The following is an 18,682-nucleotide window of genomic DNA, read 5'->3' as shown; positions in this document are numbered from 1 at the left end:
ATTTATAATACGGGCCAAGGGTCACCAGTCGTATAATACCAAAATGCTCAGATGGCACAGAATGCATGAAGTTAACATCTTTCATTCTCATGAGCTCATTTGCTCCTTGGAAACAAATGGGCAGATTCCTGCTTTGCAGACAAGTCAACAAAGGCTAAGAGAACAGAGCTGCCTCTCCTGCCCTTGACATATTAGCGTAGGAAAGTCATACAGACTAGAGGATATGAACCCACTGAAGCACAGAAGGGACCTCCGCAATGTCCAGCCTGTCCTCCAGGGAAGGTCTTGGCTAGGCTCATTAGCTAATCCCATATGTAAATCCCTTTGAATATTTTAAGGGAAAATACCCACATAATACTCTGCATATAAAGTTGCAAATCAAACCTCAAAGATCTAGGTTAACTTCCTCAGATTTGGTGTTTGACTTCTTTTTTCCCTTCCCCCATGGAATAAGTCCATTGTCTCTCAGCATCAAACAAGTTGGCAGTGTAGTTGATCTAGTTAACTAGGTATCTGTCTTCAGGTTTCTTCAGGGAACTAATCAGCTGGCTATCTTCCAGTCAGCTGGCTATCTTCCACAGTCAGTAGAGTGCCAGAAATCTGATGTAACAGTTTCAGATGATATTTTTTAAAGACTTGGAGTTATTATTTTATTTTTTTTTGGACAGAGTTTTGCTCTTGTTACCCAGGCTGGAGTGCAATGGCGTGATCTGGGCTCACCGCAACCTTTGCCTCCCCAGTTCAAGCAATTCTTCTGCCTCGGCCTCCTGAGTAGCCAGGATTACAGGCATGCGCTACTACGCCCGGCTAATTTTGTATTTTTAGTAGAGATGGGGTTTCTCCACGTTGGTCAGGCTGGTCTCGAACTCCCGGCCTTAGATGATCCACCCGCCTCGGCCTCCCAAAGTGTTGGGATTACAGGTGTGAGCCACCGCGCCTGGCCAAGACTTGGAGTTATTCTTTAGAGTATGTTGACTGATGTTTGATCAGGAAGCATCTAGTGGTGTTCATATAAGTTTTGAGTGGAGTCTGTCTTGTTTTTCATAGTGTCTTCTGGGTTAAGGTAGCACCCAGCACAAAATAGGTGGGCAAGAAAACTCTACTGAACACAAGCAACTGTTGTATTTTTGACATACATGTGAAACTCATACTTCTTTATTTAGATATCTGTGTACATAATCAAAAGAAAGGTAGCTTTTCTCATATGCTGTAGATGGATGACGTGAAAACCAACTCCTTCTGTGAGAACATTCATGAGACATACCAACTCTCTTTTCATTTTTTTTAGGCAAGGCATGAAAGTATGTGGAAAAATTGGTGAAGGATTTTGCCTCTGAAAGTTTATACTGTTTTCTAGAGCTTTCCTTGGACTTCCTTCAAAGCTCCTGAATTGAAGCAAATTTATGATCAAATTGAACAATAACTGGACCACTGGTGACCATTGTATAGCAGGAAGGTGTTGAAATATTTCTCTTTCAGTCCTGACCTGAGTAGATCATCCATTCCTTTAGTGATCAGTGTCTTAATATTTAGAAACTCGCCAATCCTCCAACCCATCTTAATAATATATTTGCTCTCTTCAGCCTTTTTCCAGTTAGTACTCTCATCAGTAAGGCACATGAAGTGTGAAATTTTGGGCCCCAAATTTCATAGCTAAACCGTTGTCCCTGTGGAATGCCCCCTACTCCCGGCCCCAAGAAAACCCCTGATTATAATTACATTTGAACAAAGAAAATTAGGAACTCGGTGGCAGAGGACTTTCATATAATGATATTTGCTCTCCTCCTATAGTAAGAAGGCTCCAAAGAAGGTTTTGTCTTCTTTTGTGTAATCCACCAAAGAGATGTCACTGACGTTCACCATTAGCTTGTCCCCTTCTTGCAAGGAGAACATGGCTCCGAGGTAGATGGGCTGGAACCAGTTGCTACCTACTTCGCACACAGACTTGGTCCCCATGAGGAGCTGGGTTGGCTCAGGGTAGCTGTCTGTTACCTTGGTGATGACCACAGTGATGGAGTCTGGCTTGTTTGGTCGGCCTGCTTGTCTGATTTCACTGCACTCAGAGGTCATCCCACGGAATGTGACCTGGGAGTAAATGAAGTAGTCTCCCGACTCTGGGATCAGCAGGAATTTGTTGGTATAGTTCATTCGGTTCTTGGTGAAGGCCAGGCCTAGTTCATGTTCCCAGTGCAGAGCTGGGAACTGATTTTTTAAGTGCTGTGTGGGAGTTTGTCTCACAACTGGAAAGACAAGAGAGAGGATTAATTTTCTCATTTGGAAACTGTAGACTTTGCTTAGAAAGGGTCTCATATCATTTTCAAAATAGACTAAAGTGATCGAATATACCTAACAGCTAAAAACTGCTTTGGGGAGGAATGAATGAAGAATATGTGACTGGACATACACATTTGTTCAAAGAGAATAGCATCTTGGACTAGTGACCTGGGGCAAATTACTTTGCCTTTCTGAGACTGAGTGGTCTGACCTGAAAATTTTTAATTTTACCTGAGACCTATGATCCTGGAGAACAATGAAGGTTAAGGAATCCCCCTATTCTTCTGTGTTTAGGAAAATGGCTTGCTGCAAGAATTAACCTTTCCCAAATGACTCAGATAAAACTCATCGATGCCTCTCTTGTTTACGTATGACAAGGCCAGGCACCAGACCCTTCAAATTCCCATTCTTTGCCCCATAAGTGATTGGCTGAACTGTTTTATCCCCATTCATCAATTGGAACAAAACACTTGTCTTACAGGCATGAGGTAAGTGATAGAAACTTGGCATCTCCCTGGTCCTAATCCTCACTCAGAGCTCACCACAAATAATTTCCTCTTAGTCAAATGATAACACCAATGTCTTGGGCCACAAGGATATCCCCCTGCAGATTGAAAATTTTCTTATAGGTCAGGAGGGTATGCTTCCTTTTTAACCTTCTAGGTTTTCAATGGGTTCTAACATATCCTTCTGCACTGTCTTGCTCTTTCCTCTGGAGTCTCAGAGGTATAGGAACTCTAGGTGTGAGGTGCCTTGGATTTCTACACTAGACTTGGAAAGTTGGCCAACTGGTGATAGTATGGAATTTCTCTTGATTTGGTGATAGTATGGAATTTCTCTTGATTTCTATACATCGATGAAAATTCTTTGGAAACACCTCCCTGAAGGTAAATGTTTAGTTACATCATCTTGAATAGGGCACAGATGAACTAGGTAAATTGGCAACTCTGGGGACTTTTTGTTTGTGACCAGATCCAGAATTACTTGCAGCTCCGAGTTGGAGAGAAGCCATTTCTGAATGACTCAGTGTATGAATGAAAGAGAGAGACAGGAGAGAAAGAGAGAGGGCCGATAGAATCTGAAAGAAAATGCCCAAGAGACATGGGCCTTTGGAACACCCCCCCACAGGGAAGAAGACATCCCAAAAACCCTCTACTGAGATACCTGCACTCACATGCTTATTGCAGCACTATTCACAATCGCAAAAATATGGAATCAACTTAAGTGTTCATCAACAGATGAATGGATAAGGAAAACGTGTGTGTTTGTGTATATACATATGTGTGTACACACATACACACACACACACACACACACACACTGGAATATTGAGGGGAGGAGTCTCTTACCAAGGAATGTAGTTTTCATTTTAAGACACTAGAATGAATTTTGGTAAAGTGCTGAAAGAAATCTCAGGATTCTGGCCCATGGTCTCCCGTAAAACACAGCAAGGAGGCTTACCTGTCAGGTGTGCCCTTGGCTTATCTCCATCTGCTCTAAGAGGTGCATCTGTAACAAAAGGAGAAATGTGCTTTGTATGAGACAAAGGGTGACTGAAATGAAGACGGCCCTTTGTGAGTTGCATGGTGCCTATGATAGGAGAGAAACCTTGATCTCCTCCAGCTTGGTCCGGTGCCACTCCTTGCAGGATTTTGGATTGGAATGTGGCACCCACAGCAAGCACCACCAAGGACAGGGTGACTCAGAAGAAAGAGTCTTGAACACAAATGAATCTTGGCCCCATGGCTTTGGGCAAGTTTATCTAGCCTGCCTGAGACCCTGTTTTCTCATCTCATCTAAGATGGGCACAGTATAGATGGAGGTGCTTAGCATGAATTTTGCACATGGCCAATGCTCAATAAAGCACAACTCACTGCTCTTTCCCTCAAAATTCTTTCACAGGAGTGAATTGGCTTTTTGCCTTCTTCCATGGTCCCTTTAACTATATTCACTGAATAGATGGCCCAAAAGAAATGGGATGAAGAGTGGATGGGAACTATTCTTTAGCTATATGACCTTGGTGAATCCTTTTTCCTCTCTGGGCCTCTGTGTCTGTTAGTTCTTGAGAAGACCTTAGAATTTCCCTTTGGTTCTCAGAAATATTATGTTGGATTAGGCATGGTCTAATTGCGGTTATAAATATGGTGGTGTTGATGATAATAAAAAGCAAAAATCAATTGCATACTTTTGATGTGCTAGACATTGTTCTAACCCCTTTATAAGAATTAACTGATTTAATTCACATTAACCCTTTTGAGTAGGATCTACTATAACCATTTTTACAGGTGAGTAAATGCAGGCAGAGACAGGTGAGATTATTTGCCCAAAGGTCACACTGCTAGTAGATTCCAGAGTTGGGGTTTGAGTTCAGGCCATCAGCTCCACAGGCCATGCACTTTGACATGGTGCCATTTTGCCTTCTTAGTGCCTGCAGCGGAGCCTCACTTCTCCTCTGGATTTGCATCCCTCAGCTTAGCAACTTGTACTTAAAGACTCATCTCTGAACTTCCTGCATACAGAACTACTAGAAATGTTCTTATTCCCCACGAGGAAAGGCGTTGAAGATGAGCATACTTACAAACTTGCTGATGTGAAGGTGCAAACTCCTGTCCTTTTAGAGTCTATTGGGAAAGAAAGTATAGTTTAGACCAACTGTGGTCCTTTTGATCCCACTTACAGCTTCCCATAGCACAGGTATGATTACAAAGCTTCTGCTGCCCAGCCTGGGTACTCTGTGATGAGGGAAATGAGAATGAAAATATTTTTGTTGATGGGAATCTTGCATCTCAGCTCTCCACTTTCCTCCCCTGACACTTCCAATGACCTTCCTCTTTCTTAGGCTTGTCTCTGAAGCTCAACTTTAAGGTTCTTTTTTTGAGAGCTTTTCTCGTTCTATTCTAGGGGAACTCAGCATCTTGTCTATGCTTTTGTTATTTGAACAAATAATGGCACTTGCTTTATTTTCTTTCCTCTACCATAATTTAAAAACTGGGACTCTTCTTAAAAACGATACAGAAAAGAAAATAATGGCTATGTTCTCCTTTTCATCAGCCTCAACAATTCTTCCTTGTTTCTGTGCAATACATAAAGACTTTTTAAATAATTGCAACCCTAGTTTGTGAGCTATTTCAGATACCATATGATGGTGGAAGAGTAACTGCCTTAGAGGCAGACAGATCTGAATTTAAATCTTTGTTCCACCATTTATTAACAATATGACCTTGAGCAAGACTTTTTCTCTCTGAGCTTTGGTGTCTTTATTTCTAAAGTGGGAATAATAACATACTTAGCCCTAAATTACTCATAGGATCGAGGTGAAGAGCAAATCAGAAAATCTATGAGTTAGTGCAAAGAACGCATGGAAAATGAAGGAACCACCACTCACATACCTGAGCATAAAGCTTAATAGCAAAAGTATGCTCTTAGCTTACAAATAATATCATGCATTGGACTATTATACATGGTTGGTGGGAATATAAATTAGTACAGCCACTATGGAAAATATCATGGATATTTCTCAAAAAACTAAAAATAGAACTACCATACAGTCTAGCAATCTCACTACTGGGTATGTATTCAAAAGAAAAGAAATGAATATATCAAAGGGATACTTGCGCTCACATGCTTATTGCAAGACTATTCACAATAGTAGAGATATGGAATCAATCTGATCCATATCTCTATCAAGATATAGATGGAAGGATAAAGATAATGTGGTACATATAAACAATGGAATACTATTTGGCATAAAAAATGAAATCACGTTATTTGCAGCAACATGGATAGAACTGGAGGTCATTATGTTAAGTGAAATAAACCAGACACAGAAAGACACACTTTGCATGTTCTCATTGATATGTGGGAGCTAAAAGAGTTGGTCTCATGCGAGTAAAGAGTAGAATGACAGACACTAGGGGCTGGAAAAGGTGTGTGAGTGGGAGAGGATGGGGATGAAGTGAGGTTAGACAATGGGTACAAACGTACAGTTGGATAGAAAGTTTAAGTTCTAATGTTTGGTAGCAGAGTATGGTGACTATATTTAGGAACTATATATTATACTGTACATTACAAAGTAGCTAGAAGAGAAAACTTGAAATGTTCCCAACACATAGAAATGATAAATACTCAAAGTGATGGATACCCCAAATACCCTGACTTGATCATTACACATTTTATGTATGTAGCAAAATATCACATGTACCCCACACATATATAAAATATTATGTATCAATAAAAAATAAAAATAAAACAAAATTTATGATATTAAAAAAAGCCTTCTCTAATATGATTTCCACTCAACCCAATCTTCTGATTTGGTTCTTGTTGCTACACAGTCTCCACTAATAGAGTGATCCTCTTATTATATGAACACTTGATCTATTTTACATCTCAAAATGTGTGTGTTGTGAGTGTATAGTCAGGTTCTATGATTTCCATATCTGCAGATTCAACCAACTGTGGATCAAAAATATTTGAAGAAAATTACAACCATGAAAATAATGCAAATAACAAACAATATAGCATAGCAACAATTTACACTGTATTAGATATCATAAGCATTTACATGTATTAGCATTTACACTGTATTAGGTATCACAAGCAATCTATGGATGATTTAAAGTATATAGGAGGATGTGACTAGGTTATGTGCAAATACTATGCCATTTTATATCAAGGACTTCGGCATCTGCAGATTTTGGTGTCCATGGGGGTCTTGAAATCAATCCCTGTGGATACCGAGGGAGGACTGTCTCATGAATGAGGAATTGTGTGTCTGTGTGAGCATGAGAGAATACAGCTCCATCAGTGGGGAGACTAAACTGACGTGTTTTAGCATCTGTACACGTGTCTGTGATGTGGCGTCATATGTATGGATGTCTTGCCATCTGCCTGCGTAGTCATGTGGATGTAATTGTGTCATTGCTGAGTCTAGGTCTGTGAGCAGGTGTGTGATGTCAGTGATTTTATTAGAGCCGGGACCTCCAGCCTTTTTTCACTCCCAGGTCATGCTACCTCACCTCTACTAGAAGCCCCTTGAGGGCAGAAATCTTGTCTTTGAATGACTAACTGACTTTACAGTCTGTCCAGCCCCTTTCTGTCCACTTCTCAATTCTGTTAAAGCCACCATTACTGCTTTCTCTCGATTACCAGACCTGAAATTTTCTTTTTTTCTTCTTCTGCAAAACCAAGGGCTGTCATTTCTATTTTGCAACTTTTCTCATGGTGTTTCAATTCCAGGCCTTGGCATGCTGCTCTCCTGGATTCTTTTATCAGCCCCTGGAAGGGTCTTTGTACTTCAGTTTTCTCCTTTTCCTTGATCTATTTCCTGGCCTGCCTTCAGAGGGCTTTTTCTAAAGCATCACTTTATCTAGATACTACACTGCTTATTAACCTTCAATGGCTCCTCATGGCTCTTAAGACCCAGTCCAATCTCATTTTGTCTTGGCATTCAAAGTCCTAACTTATCCCAGTCTTGCTATCCTTTATTTACTTCTCTCTAAGCCCTCTGTGTTCCCAGCCATGAGAGGCAACCACTGTGAATTGATTCAAGGTATCTGAAGAAAGAGTTAAGTGTAGTTACTTTATTGAATTAGTAGGAACACAGAGACCTGGCCCAGAAATGGGAGAATCAGAAGAAATTGCTCCTGAACAGAGTCTTACAGGTCCTGCAGGTACTAGCCAGGTGATAAAAGAGGTAATGACTATTCCAGACAAGGCCAACAGCTTGCACAACAGCAAATACCTCAATACCCTGCATCTGTGATGTGGTGTCGTATGTATGGATACGACATGTAAGGAGGCTCAACAGGACATGGGAGTAGTTGGAAAACATCAAGGCTTTCTGCTGGGAAATGAATACATTATGTGCATTTGGCACAGAGTCATGAGTACAGCAGTTTTTGAAAACCTAAACCCAATTTCTGTGATCACTTATCCAGAATCAATAACTTGGATGGTCTTGAGGGAGTGGAGAAGCAGCCCAGAAATGAACTTATTCTGCAGTCTATTGCCTTCCTTGATATTGACAGAGCTGAAGGAATTGATCCTTTGGCAAGGCAGAAAACTGAAGGTGGAGTTCTCGAAGAGAATCAGAGAGATCTTGATTGCATCCTCTGGTGTAGGAAAGGTACCTGCCCTGGTTGGCCTCTTTTGATTTATTTAATTATCTGCTGAGAAATTTTGAACATCCTGCTTGTCTTTGGCTAAGATGACACTCAGCTAAGAGTTTACAACATTCCTTTTTGACTCAGAATCCCATTGTCATTAGCATGTATCTGAGCTGTGGACACATTTCCCTGTTTGCTCTGCTGGACTTCTGTAACTTGGGCACACATTTTATTTTCATATATGGATGGACAAGTATGGTCCAGTGTGCCACTAAACATCTGGAGGTGGTGACCAAGCCTGTTGGTAGATATTGAAGACTACAACATTCCAAGAGTCCACAAGAAGGACGTCAATTGAGACTCTGTCTCCAAGAACAACATCTAAACCTTCCATTGCTGCTTCTCTTAATAACAACTCTGTCTATCACAGGAGGAAAATTATTGTGATAGGAAGCAGTAATGAATGAGGAAGAAATTTGAGAGGATGGAATAATAGCTTATTTGAGAAAAGGTTTATGCATTACAGCTGTCCCAATACCTGCTCTCAGGATGGTTCCTGGGAACACCAGGCCAATGCAATGTCTTCTGTGTTCCAGCCCTGAGTCATCTCCATCACTTCTTGTTATTCTGGGGGCACCAAAGAGGTGTTGGCTCCTAAGAGGTGCTGGTCATGGCAACATTAGCCTCCAATTGAATAGACATGGTGTCTGATAATGAGATTATTCCTCCATACATATCTTTTCAAACCACTGGCTGAAATCCAGGATCGAATTTTATTATTTATTTGTGTGCTTATGACTTTTCTCGCTCTGAAAATTCAACCTGCCTACAGATGGGGACCTATATTCCTAGTGCCTCAGTCAGTGCCTGGCACTTTTGCCAGATTATCCAACTGGCGAAATGCACAGATTCTCAGGCATCAGGAAGACAGAGGCAGACAAAGAGAGTCAGAGAGGGGGTGAGGATGCAGTGACTTCAGCCAGAGTTTTATAATCCAAAAATCTAGGAAAGACAACTTTTTGTTCCTATTAAAAATGTTTGTCATTTAGTACTAGGGCCTCTAAAGGTCTTCATCAGGCTCTGTGTGGAGCATAGCTGTGGCTCTAGAAAGATTTGTTGTAAGCGGCAAGGCTTAGCCAGGAGCCAGAGTCAGAAAAGCAAATGTGTATGTCCATAAGCATGCATCTTAGAGGGAGATGGGATGCTTGCTCCCACCAGCATATGTTAGCCCTAGCAAAAAACAGCTGGTGCTTCCCTTCCCCTACCCTCCTTAGTTCTTGTAGGTCAGGGAATTTTTCCTCTCATTTGATTTTTTTTTTTTTTTTGTATGTTGACTGGTAATCCCTGACTCAAACTAACCATGGTCTGTTACTATAGGTATTTTTGGAATTACTTTAATTATTTAAATTGGGCAGAAGAAAGCATAAAGAGGAGACTGAAGTTTAGTGGAATGCTCCCCAGGTGCCAGGTCCTGTATTGGGCATTTATGTGTCTGCCTCATCTAATACTCCGGCTACTTTTAAAGGAGGGGTCAGCATCACCTTTTCATGGCTTAGAATGGCACGAAAAGAGGTCAAGCAACTGTCCAAGGTCAAAGAGTGCATGGAGGGCTTGGGATCTGAACCTTTAGACCAAGTACAGACCCTGGCACATATTAGGAGCTTCATAAACATCAGCTGAGTGTACAATAGATGAACAAGCCTGAAGCAAGATAATCTTTGAGATTTCCTGGCATTTCCCCAGAAAAATCCCCTAAGTATATTTTAATTAATGATCCACGTAGCCTTTCCTCTCATGTACTATAGTCACTCTCTATCTCTATTCATAAACAGGGAGAGATATTCATCTCTTGCTGTCATAAATGCTGTAATTGCAAAGGCATAAATGTTTTATGATCCAAAACATCCTCCCAGCACTTCCAGGAGAAATATGCAGACGTTTGCCTCTTTGTCTCTTCCTTCTGCTTCTGCCTGTTTATACTTGCCCAAGGATAACGCCAACCTGGAAATGTTTTATTCTGAGGTCATTTCATTTCATCATCCTCCAAGGTGCCCTGGATAGGGCTTTATGTGCAACATTCAGCACAGTACAAAGCAAAGATGCTGGTGTTTGCAGGTGAGCAAATTTGGAAATCCCAGCTCCATTATTTCTTGGTGCTCTGATTGTGGCATGTCACTTGACCTCAATGGAACTGTTTCCTCGTCAATAAAAGCAGACAATAATTCTTACCTCCCAGGTCTATTGTGATGGCTCAGAAAGGCCACATATATAAGGTTCATTTTCCTCATTTCTTTGGGCTCAATATATGATTGTAGGCTGTATTGTTGGTTCTGCACATCCTCTTTTTGGTCTTAGGACTTCAGTTGTACACAGAAGCCACCCTTGTATCTCTTTATCACAAGGAGTAGATTTGGATGCTTTAGGAGCTCCGGGAGGCATCTGCTTTTCCCCAAGGACAGACATTCACTAGGCTTCCTCAGGCTTTTGAACTTCTGCCCTTTCAGAGTGCAAATAGATTGAGGGAATGGAATTTACGCCCCACCCACTTCACATCCCCAGCTTGTTGCTGCTGTCAGCTACAAGGAGGGGTCAGGCTGGGAGATGACCTCTTGTAGCCAGTGTGTGGTCTGCAGTGTATGCTCCATTGGGTGCGGATGCAGGAGCTCTCCAAGCTGGCCTGGCACTCAGCGATATGTTCACTTTACCTGGTGGTTGAGTGGATTGTGCCGTTACCAGCTGCAAGCCGCCTGGATGTCTGAGATTCACAGCCAGGCTTGCTTGCCCTTCCTGCCTCTGCACTTCCTCAGTGCACCTTCACTGCCTCTGCTTTTCCTTCCCTTTGCCCACAACCTGATCTTAGGAGTGAATATCTTCCAGGTATGCTGGTGCTTCCTGAGGTTATAGCAAGGGCATCTTCACTGAGGGATAAGGGGTCTGCAATTTACAAAGTACTTTTATCTCAACTATCTGTTTGTTTTCTCTAGATAGCACTGAAAGAGATTATCATGATCCCTAATCCTTCTGAAAGAGGAAACAACTTGAGTGAGATAAGAGGGCTCATCCCAGGTGGAGTGGGGAGGGGGAGGGGGAGGGAATCATGTCTGCTGAGCATCTATTCTATGGCAGCAGCTTTCTGGACATTTTGCAGAATTCTCACCATAGTGCTATATAGAAAGTGTATTAATCTCCTCATTTTATAGACAGTGAGTCTATGGCCCAGGGAGATCTAGTACATTTCCCGCCCCTCCAACCTTCCCTCCATCCAGAAAACACTTAGTGAGTGCCTTCTGTGTGCCAGGTACAGATAGGTGCCCTCAGGGGAGGAAGAGGACTGGCATTTATTGAGCACTTACTATGGGGTAGGAGCTTTTCATAGTTAAATCCTCCTGCCTATCCCAGGAGGTGAATACTTGGTTGGACTTATTCCCAAAGGCAGACAACATAGTGATTAGGAGAAATATATACAATGGATTTAAATCCGTGTCGCATTCTTTAACTGTGTGACTGGGCACATTGTTTAGCCTTTCCAAACCTCAGCTTCATCATCTCTAAAATGTGGATAATAATAGTAGTTTCCTCATTGTGTGATTTCCATTATTAACTGAGGTGATGCATGTAGCAATGATAGCAAACAAGTATTGCACATGTTTACCTACCAGATACCATGCTAGATGCTTTATAGGTGTGATCTCATGTACTTGTCTCAAAACCTTTAATATGAAAATATTTAGTGTGGTTTCTGCTATATAATAAGTTATTAAGAGGTCGCAGCTGTGATGCGGTGGAGCCATGGCTTTTCCTCAAGTCTGTGTGACTCTGAAGCCCAAGCCATCACTACAAGACCCTATTGGTCTGATTGGAGACCAGGAGGCCTCAGCGGGGAAGAATGGTTCAGGAATAAAAGGCAGGAGCATTGTAGAGATTTTCAGGGAGGCGTGAAGTGAGGTTGGAGGGAACCAAGGAGAATGTGGGGAGAGTGTGCAGATGATGCTGGAAGTAGGACTGAAAAGGGAAGGACAGGTTGGGCAGTGGTTAAACCCTGGGCAGGAATGCCTCCTATGGCATCCCTGGGGATTCGTTGTGAGGTACTGAGTGCCACTGCTGGGCTTGGGCTGAGTCACCTTGGTGCATTCTGCTTTGCCTGCACAGATTGTGTGCCAGAGCTGTGCCCAGAGAGGATGGAGGCCTGGTCTCAGGGCACCTGGGCCCAGAGTAAGGCCTGTGGACCCAATCTGAGGGCAGTGGAAGATACTGTAGGGCCCAAAGAATGCCCAGCCTACAGGGCTGTCACGTGCAGCTGGGTAAAAAATGGATTGAGGAATTAGTGGGGGTTGGGAGGCAAGACCTGGGTGGGGAATGAAACACAGAGAGAGCTCATAAACATGGACCAAGAAAATCCATCTAGTATCAACACCTACTCTCTGGCCAGGCGATGGCAAATTCCAGGGCAGGTGAAGAAGTTGTCTTCTATGATGTAATTTCCCTGAGCGGGGAAATTCCCTGGTCATAATAATAATAATTGTTAACATTTACTAATCCCTCACTCCTTGACAGACACTTCAAATACTTTATTTCTAATTATTCCCATTTTATACATAAAGAAGCCGAGGCCCGAAAGGGTTAGGTAACATGGTTAAGAAGTGTCTAGGCCAGAATTCAAGCTGGATTTTAACTTTCAACCCTAAACTCTTCCAAGATACGTCTGTCTAGTATTCTGCAGAAATCTAAAGGACCTAACAGTTTTATTATTTCTATACTTTTTTGTATAGGTAGCATACACATTTTGTATGGAAGAGGCTAGGTTTATAAATGACTCCCTCCTTCCCTTGCTGACAAGCCACCCAGTTTTCTACCAGGATGCTAGCAGAATTACTACTTTCTTTTGTGCACTTCCTGAGATATAACATGCATTTCCAAATATGTTCATATAGGTAAATATTTTCATAAAATGAATGTACCATATTATATATGCTGTTAATGCACTTTGCTTTTTTTTCAGTTAACTTGTGTGCAATGGGTTGTATTTGCTTGGCTGCATAAGAGGGTGAGATATTTATCTTTGCCATCTCTTGGTAGATTGCCTGTGATGTGCATCACATTCTGGTTTAATGCTTATTCAACAATAAAACTGTTTTCTTTCTCTACTACCTTTGTGGAGAGGATTTCTAGGTTGGGAGAAGACTTTGTTTTTTTTGTTTTTGTTTTTGTTTTTGAGACGGAGTCTTGCTCTGTCACCCAGGCTGGAGTGAGCTGGCGCGATCTCAGCTCACTGCAAACTCCGCCTCCCGGGTTCAAGTGATTATCCTGACTCAGCCTCCTGAGTAGCTGGGACTACAAGCGCACGCCACCACGCCCAGCTAATTTTTGTATTTTTAGTAGAGACAGGGTTTCACCATGTTAGCCAGGGTGGTCTCGATCTCCTGACCTTGTGATCTGCCTGCCTCAGCCTCCCAAAGTGCTGGGATTACAGGCATGAGCCACTGTGCCTGGCCAGATTTTGTTTTTAATTGTATTTCTGTAATGTAAGCATGCTGTGCTAGCTCTCTGATTCTTAATTCTTTCTTTGGAAAAATACAGGTAGCCTTACTCTCTGCTGGGCCAGTAGTTCTAGATGGGTGACTCTGTGGGTGGCATAAGATTTGCCATGTGAAGTTCCTCACTGGGAGAGGGGTGAGGCTCAGTAACTGGTATAGTTGTGGTAATAGTTTTCTCCATGGTATTACTGATCTCCTTCTTCCTTTGATCCATGGTGTGGCCACCTGGCACTTGGAACAGCACAAATACGGCTGCCTGAATGCACAGGGGAGGAGGCCAGATGGTCCAGTTTCAAACTGTGGCTCTGTCACCGACTAGAGGTATGGGATTGGGCAAACCTCTTCAATCCCCTGGGCCTCAGTGTCCCTATCTGCAAAACTAGGCACTTTAGGCTAGCTGACCTTCAAAGGCCTTGTTATCTCCAATGACCTGCGATCATCTGACTGGTTTTTATCCATAATGGCGTCTGTGATCTGGACCTCAGCCACAGCTTCTAGCCCAGGTGCCTTCCTTCCCTTCTCCAGAAAGCTTTTCCTGAACCACCCCTGTCTCTGTGGCTGGGCCGGGAGAGCATCTGAAATTCCATAGCACCTCTCTGTTGAAATAGCCTATTTCCTGAGGCCAACATCAAATTTTCTCTGTAGTTGCCTGGTGCCTGGGGTAGAGTGATGATCACGTCACAGCCACCATGTGCATGCGGCTCTCCCCACATTTCTAACATACACAGTGCTCCTTCTGCACACGCCTTATTGGTGCTGTCAGAGTATTGATATTAATACCCCCTTCGGAGAAAAGGAAAAAGGCTCAAAGAAATGAAGCCACTTGCCTATTTGCATAGCTGGAAGTGAGCCACATTTCACTGTATGTTTACCCAAGTTCTCCTTGGTGCCCTGGTTTTCCCTCCTTGAATCCAGTCTTTTCCCATCTCCTCTGAGCCATTTCTTCTCCATCAGTCCCTCCAGATCCTCTCTCAGCCCTTCCTGACCCTGCTCTGTCCTGTGAAGCTGACTCCTGGCTCAGTTGCCCCTGGACCTTTGAGCTCTGGCTTCCTCCTGAGCCTGGTCAATGGGATTGGATTGGAGGCAGGGTGGGGGATGGGGGAGCAGTCAGCATTCCCTCCTTCCTTCTGTGCTCTTGCTGCTGTTTTGGCAGTGACTGCCTTTCTCCCCAGAGCCCTTAGGTCTTCCAGGCAGGCTCTCTCCTAGGCTTTAGTTCTCTCTGGGTTTCTCTAACACTTCTCCCTCCATGTGCCCTTCATGCCAAGGCATGGTTGCTGGTTTCCCACTGTTGCTAGTCCTGGATGCTCCAGCCCTTTCAGTTCCCTTCAATCCGTCTGCATCTCAGCAAAGAGGCCCTTCTTTAAATCCCTTCAAACTCTTTAAATATTCTTCTACAAATGCACTTTCTTGAGTGAGCCAGCTGTTTCTTTTCAGGACCCTGATTGCTACATGAGCCCAGCCTCACCCCCATTTCCCTCTCCTTTTCTTCTGACACACTAAGAAGTTACAGAGCCTGGGCAAACCAGAGCTGCAATCATCCCCACACATCTGCTCTCCAGGAAGATGAGTTTAATGATAATGGAATGGATGGTGTCAGCCTTATTCATTTCTTGAGCATCTGCAATTGGATAGGCACAGTGATAGATTCAGGTAGGGGGAGTAGCAGTGAGTAAAAAAGACCCCGTGCCTTCCTTCACCGAGCTTCCCGTCTAGTGACAGTGCATGTCTCCATCTCACCTTCTGGCTGGGCAAGTCATGGATCCTCCCTGGCCTGTCACGTTCTGCTTGCTGGTCTTCTAGATAGACAAAGGCAGTCCTCGCCTTCTGCTGACCAAGGGCTCTCAGACATCATCTTGATCGTGGGAACCTGTCATGCCTCTGGGCTTCCTTCAGACCCCAGTGCAGGTTTCTGGAGGCCACTCAGTGTCTCATTCAAGGACAACTATCTCCTTCTGGCTAAAGAGGGACAGAGTCCCAGAGCACCAACTGGGCACTGCAGTTTGACTTCCAGCAGAAACTGGCCCCTTGGTGGTCAAAGGGTCAAAGTCTGACTTCCCATGACCTGCGGTTCTCCTTTAACATAAACAGCATTTCCGGTTTGTCTGCATATTTCTACATTTTATGAGCAATGGCATCTGGCCATGAATGCTGCTGCCTGAATCACAGTCTGTTTGTTGACCCTGATGGAGCAGCGAGAATTACAGATTTTCCATGGCTTACTTGTGGTGTCTATGCTTTGAAACTGGCCAGGATTGCTTAGAGGCCAGGTTTCCAGTTAAACCCATTGAAAACCCATTTTTTTCCCTTTGCAATTTAATACTTTGAACTGAAATGAAATCAGCCACCATAGATTATGAAGGGACATTTTTAAAAAGGATATTACTGGAAAGACACATTCCTTAGGTTTTGAGGTACATCTTTGTTGTTCCCAGCCAAGAATTATGTTTTCTTCTTGACACCTATCGCTGCCCCTACCATTGTTCTCCCTAGACTTCATATTCTTTTTCTGACTAGGCTTCTCCCAGGCCTCAGCAAGACCTTAGAGATAGACAACCAGGCAGGAGGTTCTTTCTTAAGCTCTAAAAAGAGAAAAAGTTCTAAACCCAAGAAAAAGAGTGGGTAAAGAAATTATAGCATCCACATATAGGAATGTGTATCTATAGCATCATGTTGTTGTGAATTCATTAGCATATAAATAAAATCATAATATATTAGCAGACTCAGAATAATCTCGTCTCATTAAAAAATCCATTTTATATCTGCCATATAATTCTGTACAGAATTATATATCCCAAACTGTTAACAGTGGTCAGCTATAAGAGTTATGGGTAATGATGACTTTCTTCCTCTCCTTATCTGTATTTTCTAACTTTTTTCAATGACTGTGTTAGTTATGTAATTTTAAGTTTTTTTCTTAAATAAAAAGAATGTTCCCAAATTACCAGTATACTATGATTATAATTATCTAAAAAATATGAGGCTGAAGGTTATCCCCACAGTAGAAGAAGGGACTGTTCATTCCCTAGAAATATTGAGAATAAACACCAAATTGAACCTCTCCACCCCTCCCACTCTACATTTCCTCTGCATGTAGAAACAAGAAATGTGATACATCAAGAAACTCTGTCCTCTGTCCAGAGCTGAAATAGTTGCCACTCACTGCAGAGAGTCCACTGATCCTCCCCAAGGTCAGAGTGCCATGTGGCTTACCTGGAACTGCACACAGGCCTCTCCCTGGGCCCGGAGCTGGCTGACAAGCAGGTATGTGGTGAGTCCTGCAAGGAAGGGGAGCAACACCAGGCAGCAGGTGAGAGCCCAGCGTGCGCTGCTGCTCCTGGCCTTGGGCCTGCAGCTGCCGTGCTCTGGCAGCATTTCCACACTGGCTGTTTCCCCAAAGCTCAGTCCCAGATCCTCGGCCATGCTCCTGCTGCTCCTGGAGGCACCTCTGACTCCTGGGCAGAGAGAGCCCCCATTAAATAGAAGACCAGCTCTCACAGTGGGTGACTTAATCACTCAGTCTCCTCCTTCCCCTTTCCTCTCCCCTCCCCTCTTCAAGAGCACACTGTGGCCCTACCCTGCTAGAGAATGCACCGCCTACAACAGAAACCAAGTTTGGTTTGAGGAAAAAAAAAAAAAAAAAAAAGAAGAAGAAGGAGAAGAAGAAAGCTTTCCCAAGCATATTTATATACAGTATGCTCATGTGCTCCTTCCTTCGTTTACAGAAGGAAGTTAGGAAAGTCCCTGAAGGAGGAGAGAAAGAATTCATCAAGTCAGTGGGTGGGGCAAATTAAAATATACCTGTTCCCTGCACTGGAGGCTTACCAGCTGTGCCAGTCTGGGGAGTGTGCTTCTGGAAGTGAAAGTGAGGGATGAGAGGTGTGTGGTTTGCAGGTTGGGAAACGGAAATCACATTTGCATCAGCCCTTTGCAAAGTGCTGCCTAGCCCTCTGTCATTTTGAACCTCATAGAAATTCATTCTCAGTGTACAGATGGGAATAGCAAAGTTCTAAAAGGTGAAGGCACTTGTCCTAGGTCATCCAAGGATGAAGACAGAGGAGCTAGGAAGATGACCTAGTTCTAAATCACGGCTTGGAGTTGTAACCTCTAGCACATGACTGCCCATGAAAGGAAAGTATTTCCAGCCTGCATTGACCATTGTTTAATCAGAGTACGAGGTCACAGATCGAGGTGACTGTCTGTGAGGGTAGAACATTAACCACTACTCCCTGATTAGTCTAAAGTTAATTGATCATGTGATGTGCTTTGCCTGCCGTTGGGTGTGGGGGCCACAACATGTAATAAAAGATTATATTTATTAAGTGCTTACTTTGTGCCAATCACTGCTCTAAGTTAAATATATCAATAAAATTATTCAATCCTGAGATAAGTTTTGTGACAATAAAGCTATCATTCTCATTTTACACATAAGAAAATAAAGCACAGAGGGCAAGTGGTAGAGCCAGGATTGGGACTCAGGCAGGCTGGCTGCTGGCTTCTTCACCATCACACTTCACCGTAGGTACTGCTGGATCATGCATGTTCATAAATACCTGCACTGTCTTTACCCAGGAGGGGGTAAGACCCTGCAGTGAGGGGGCTGAGGGGGCTTCCTGGAGAAAGAGGTGGTCTTGGAACTCGGCCTTAGAGCTCAGGGAGGGTTGATCTCAGAGGAAAGTAAAGGACCCTGGGAAAAGATGGGTTCTAGAAATAGGAAAGTTTAAGGAATGGCCTGTGATGTATGGCAGAAACCAGTTTTACTAGCGCCTC

The 18,682-nt window shown here is 43.2% G+C and overlaps 1 protein-coding gene across 1 annotated transcript; it reads right to left on the bottom strand.

Annotated features, from left to right (window-relative positions):
* Window positions 1–1,785: 1,785 nt before the first annotated feature.
* Window positions 1,786–17,335, bottom strand: TNFSF15 (TNF superfamily member 15). The gene is made up of 4 exons (NM_001328321.1): window positions 17,126–17,335; window positions 4,853–4,895; window positions 3,736–3,783; window positions 1,786–2,240 (listed from the first exon to the last, which is right to left on the bottom strand). The coding sequence occupies exons 1-4, from the start codon at window positions 17,333–17,335 to the stop codon at window positions 1,786–1,788; spliced, it is 756 nt and encodes a 251-aa protein (NP_001315250.1).
* Window positions 17,336–18,682: the final 1,347 nt, after the last annotated feature.

The sequence above is a fragment of the Pan troglodytes genome, chromosome 11, assembly GCF_028858775.2.
Source record: "Pan troglodytes isolate AG18354 chromosome 11, NHGRI_mPanTro3-v2.0_pri, whole genome shotgun sequence".
NCBI classification, from domain to species: domain Eukaryota; kingdom Metazoa; phylum Chordata; class Mammalia; order Primates; family Hominidae; genus Pan; species Pan troglodytes.
This window is presented reverse-complemented; position numbering and strand designations above follow the sequence as displayed.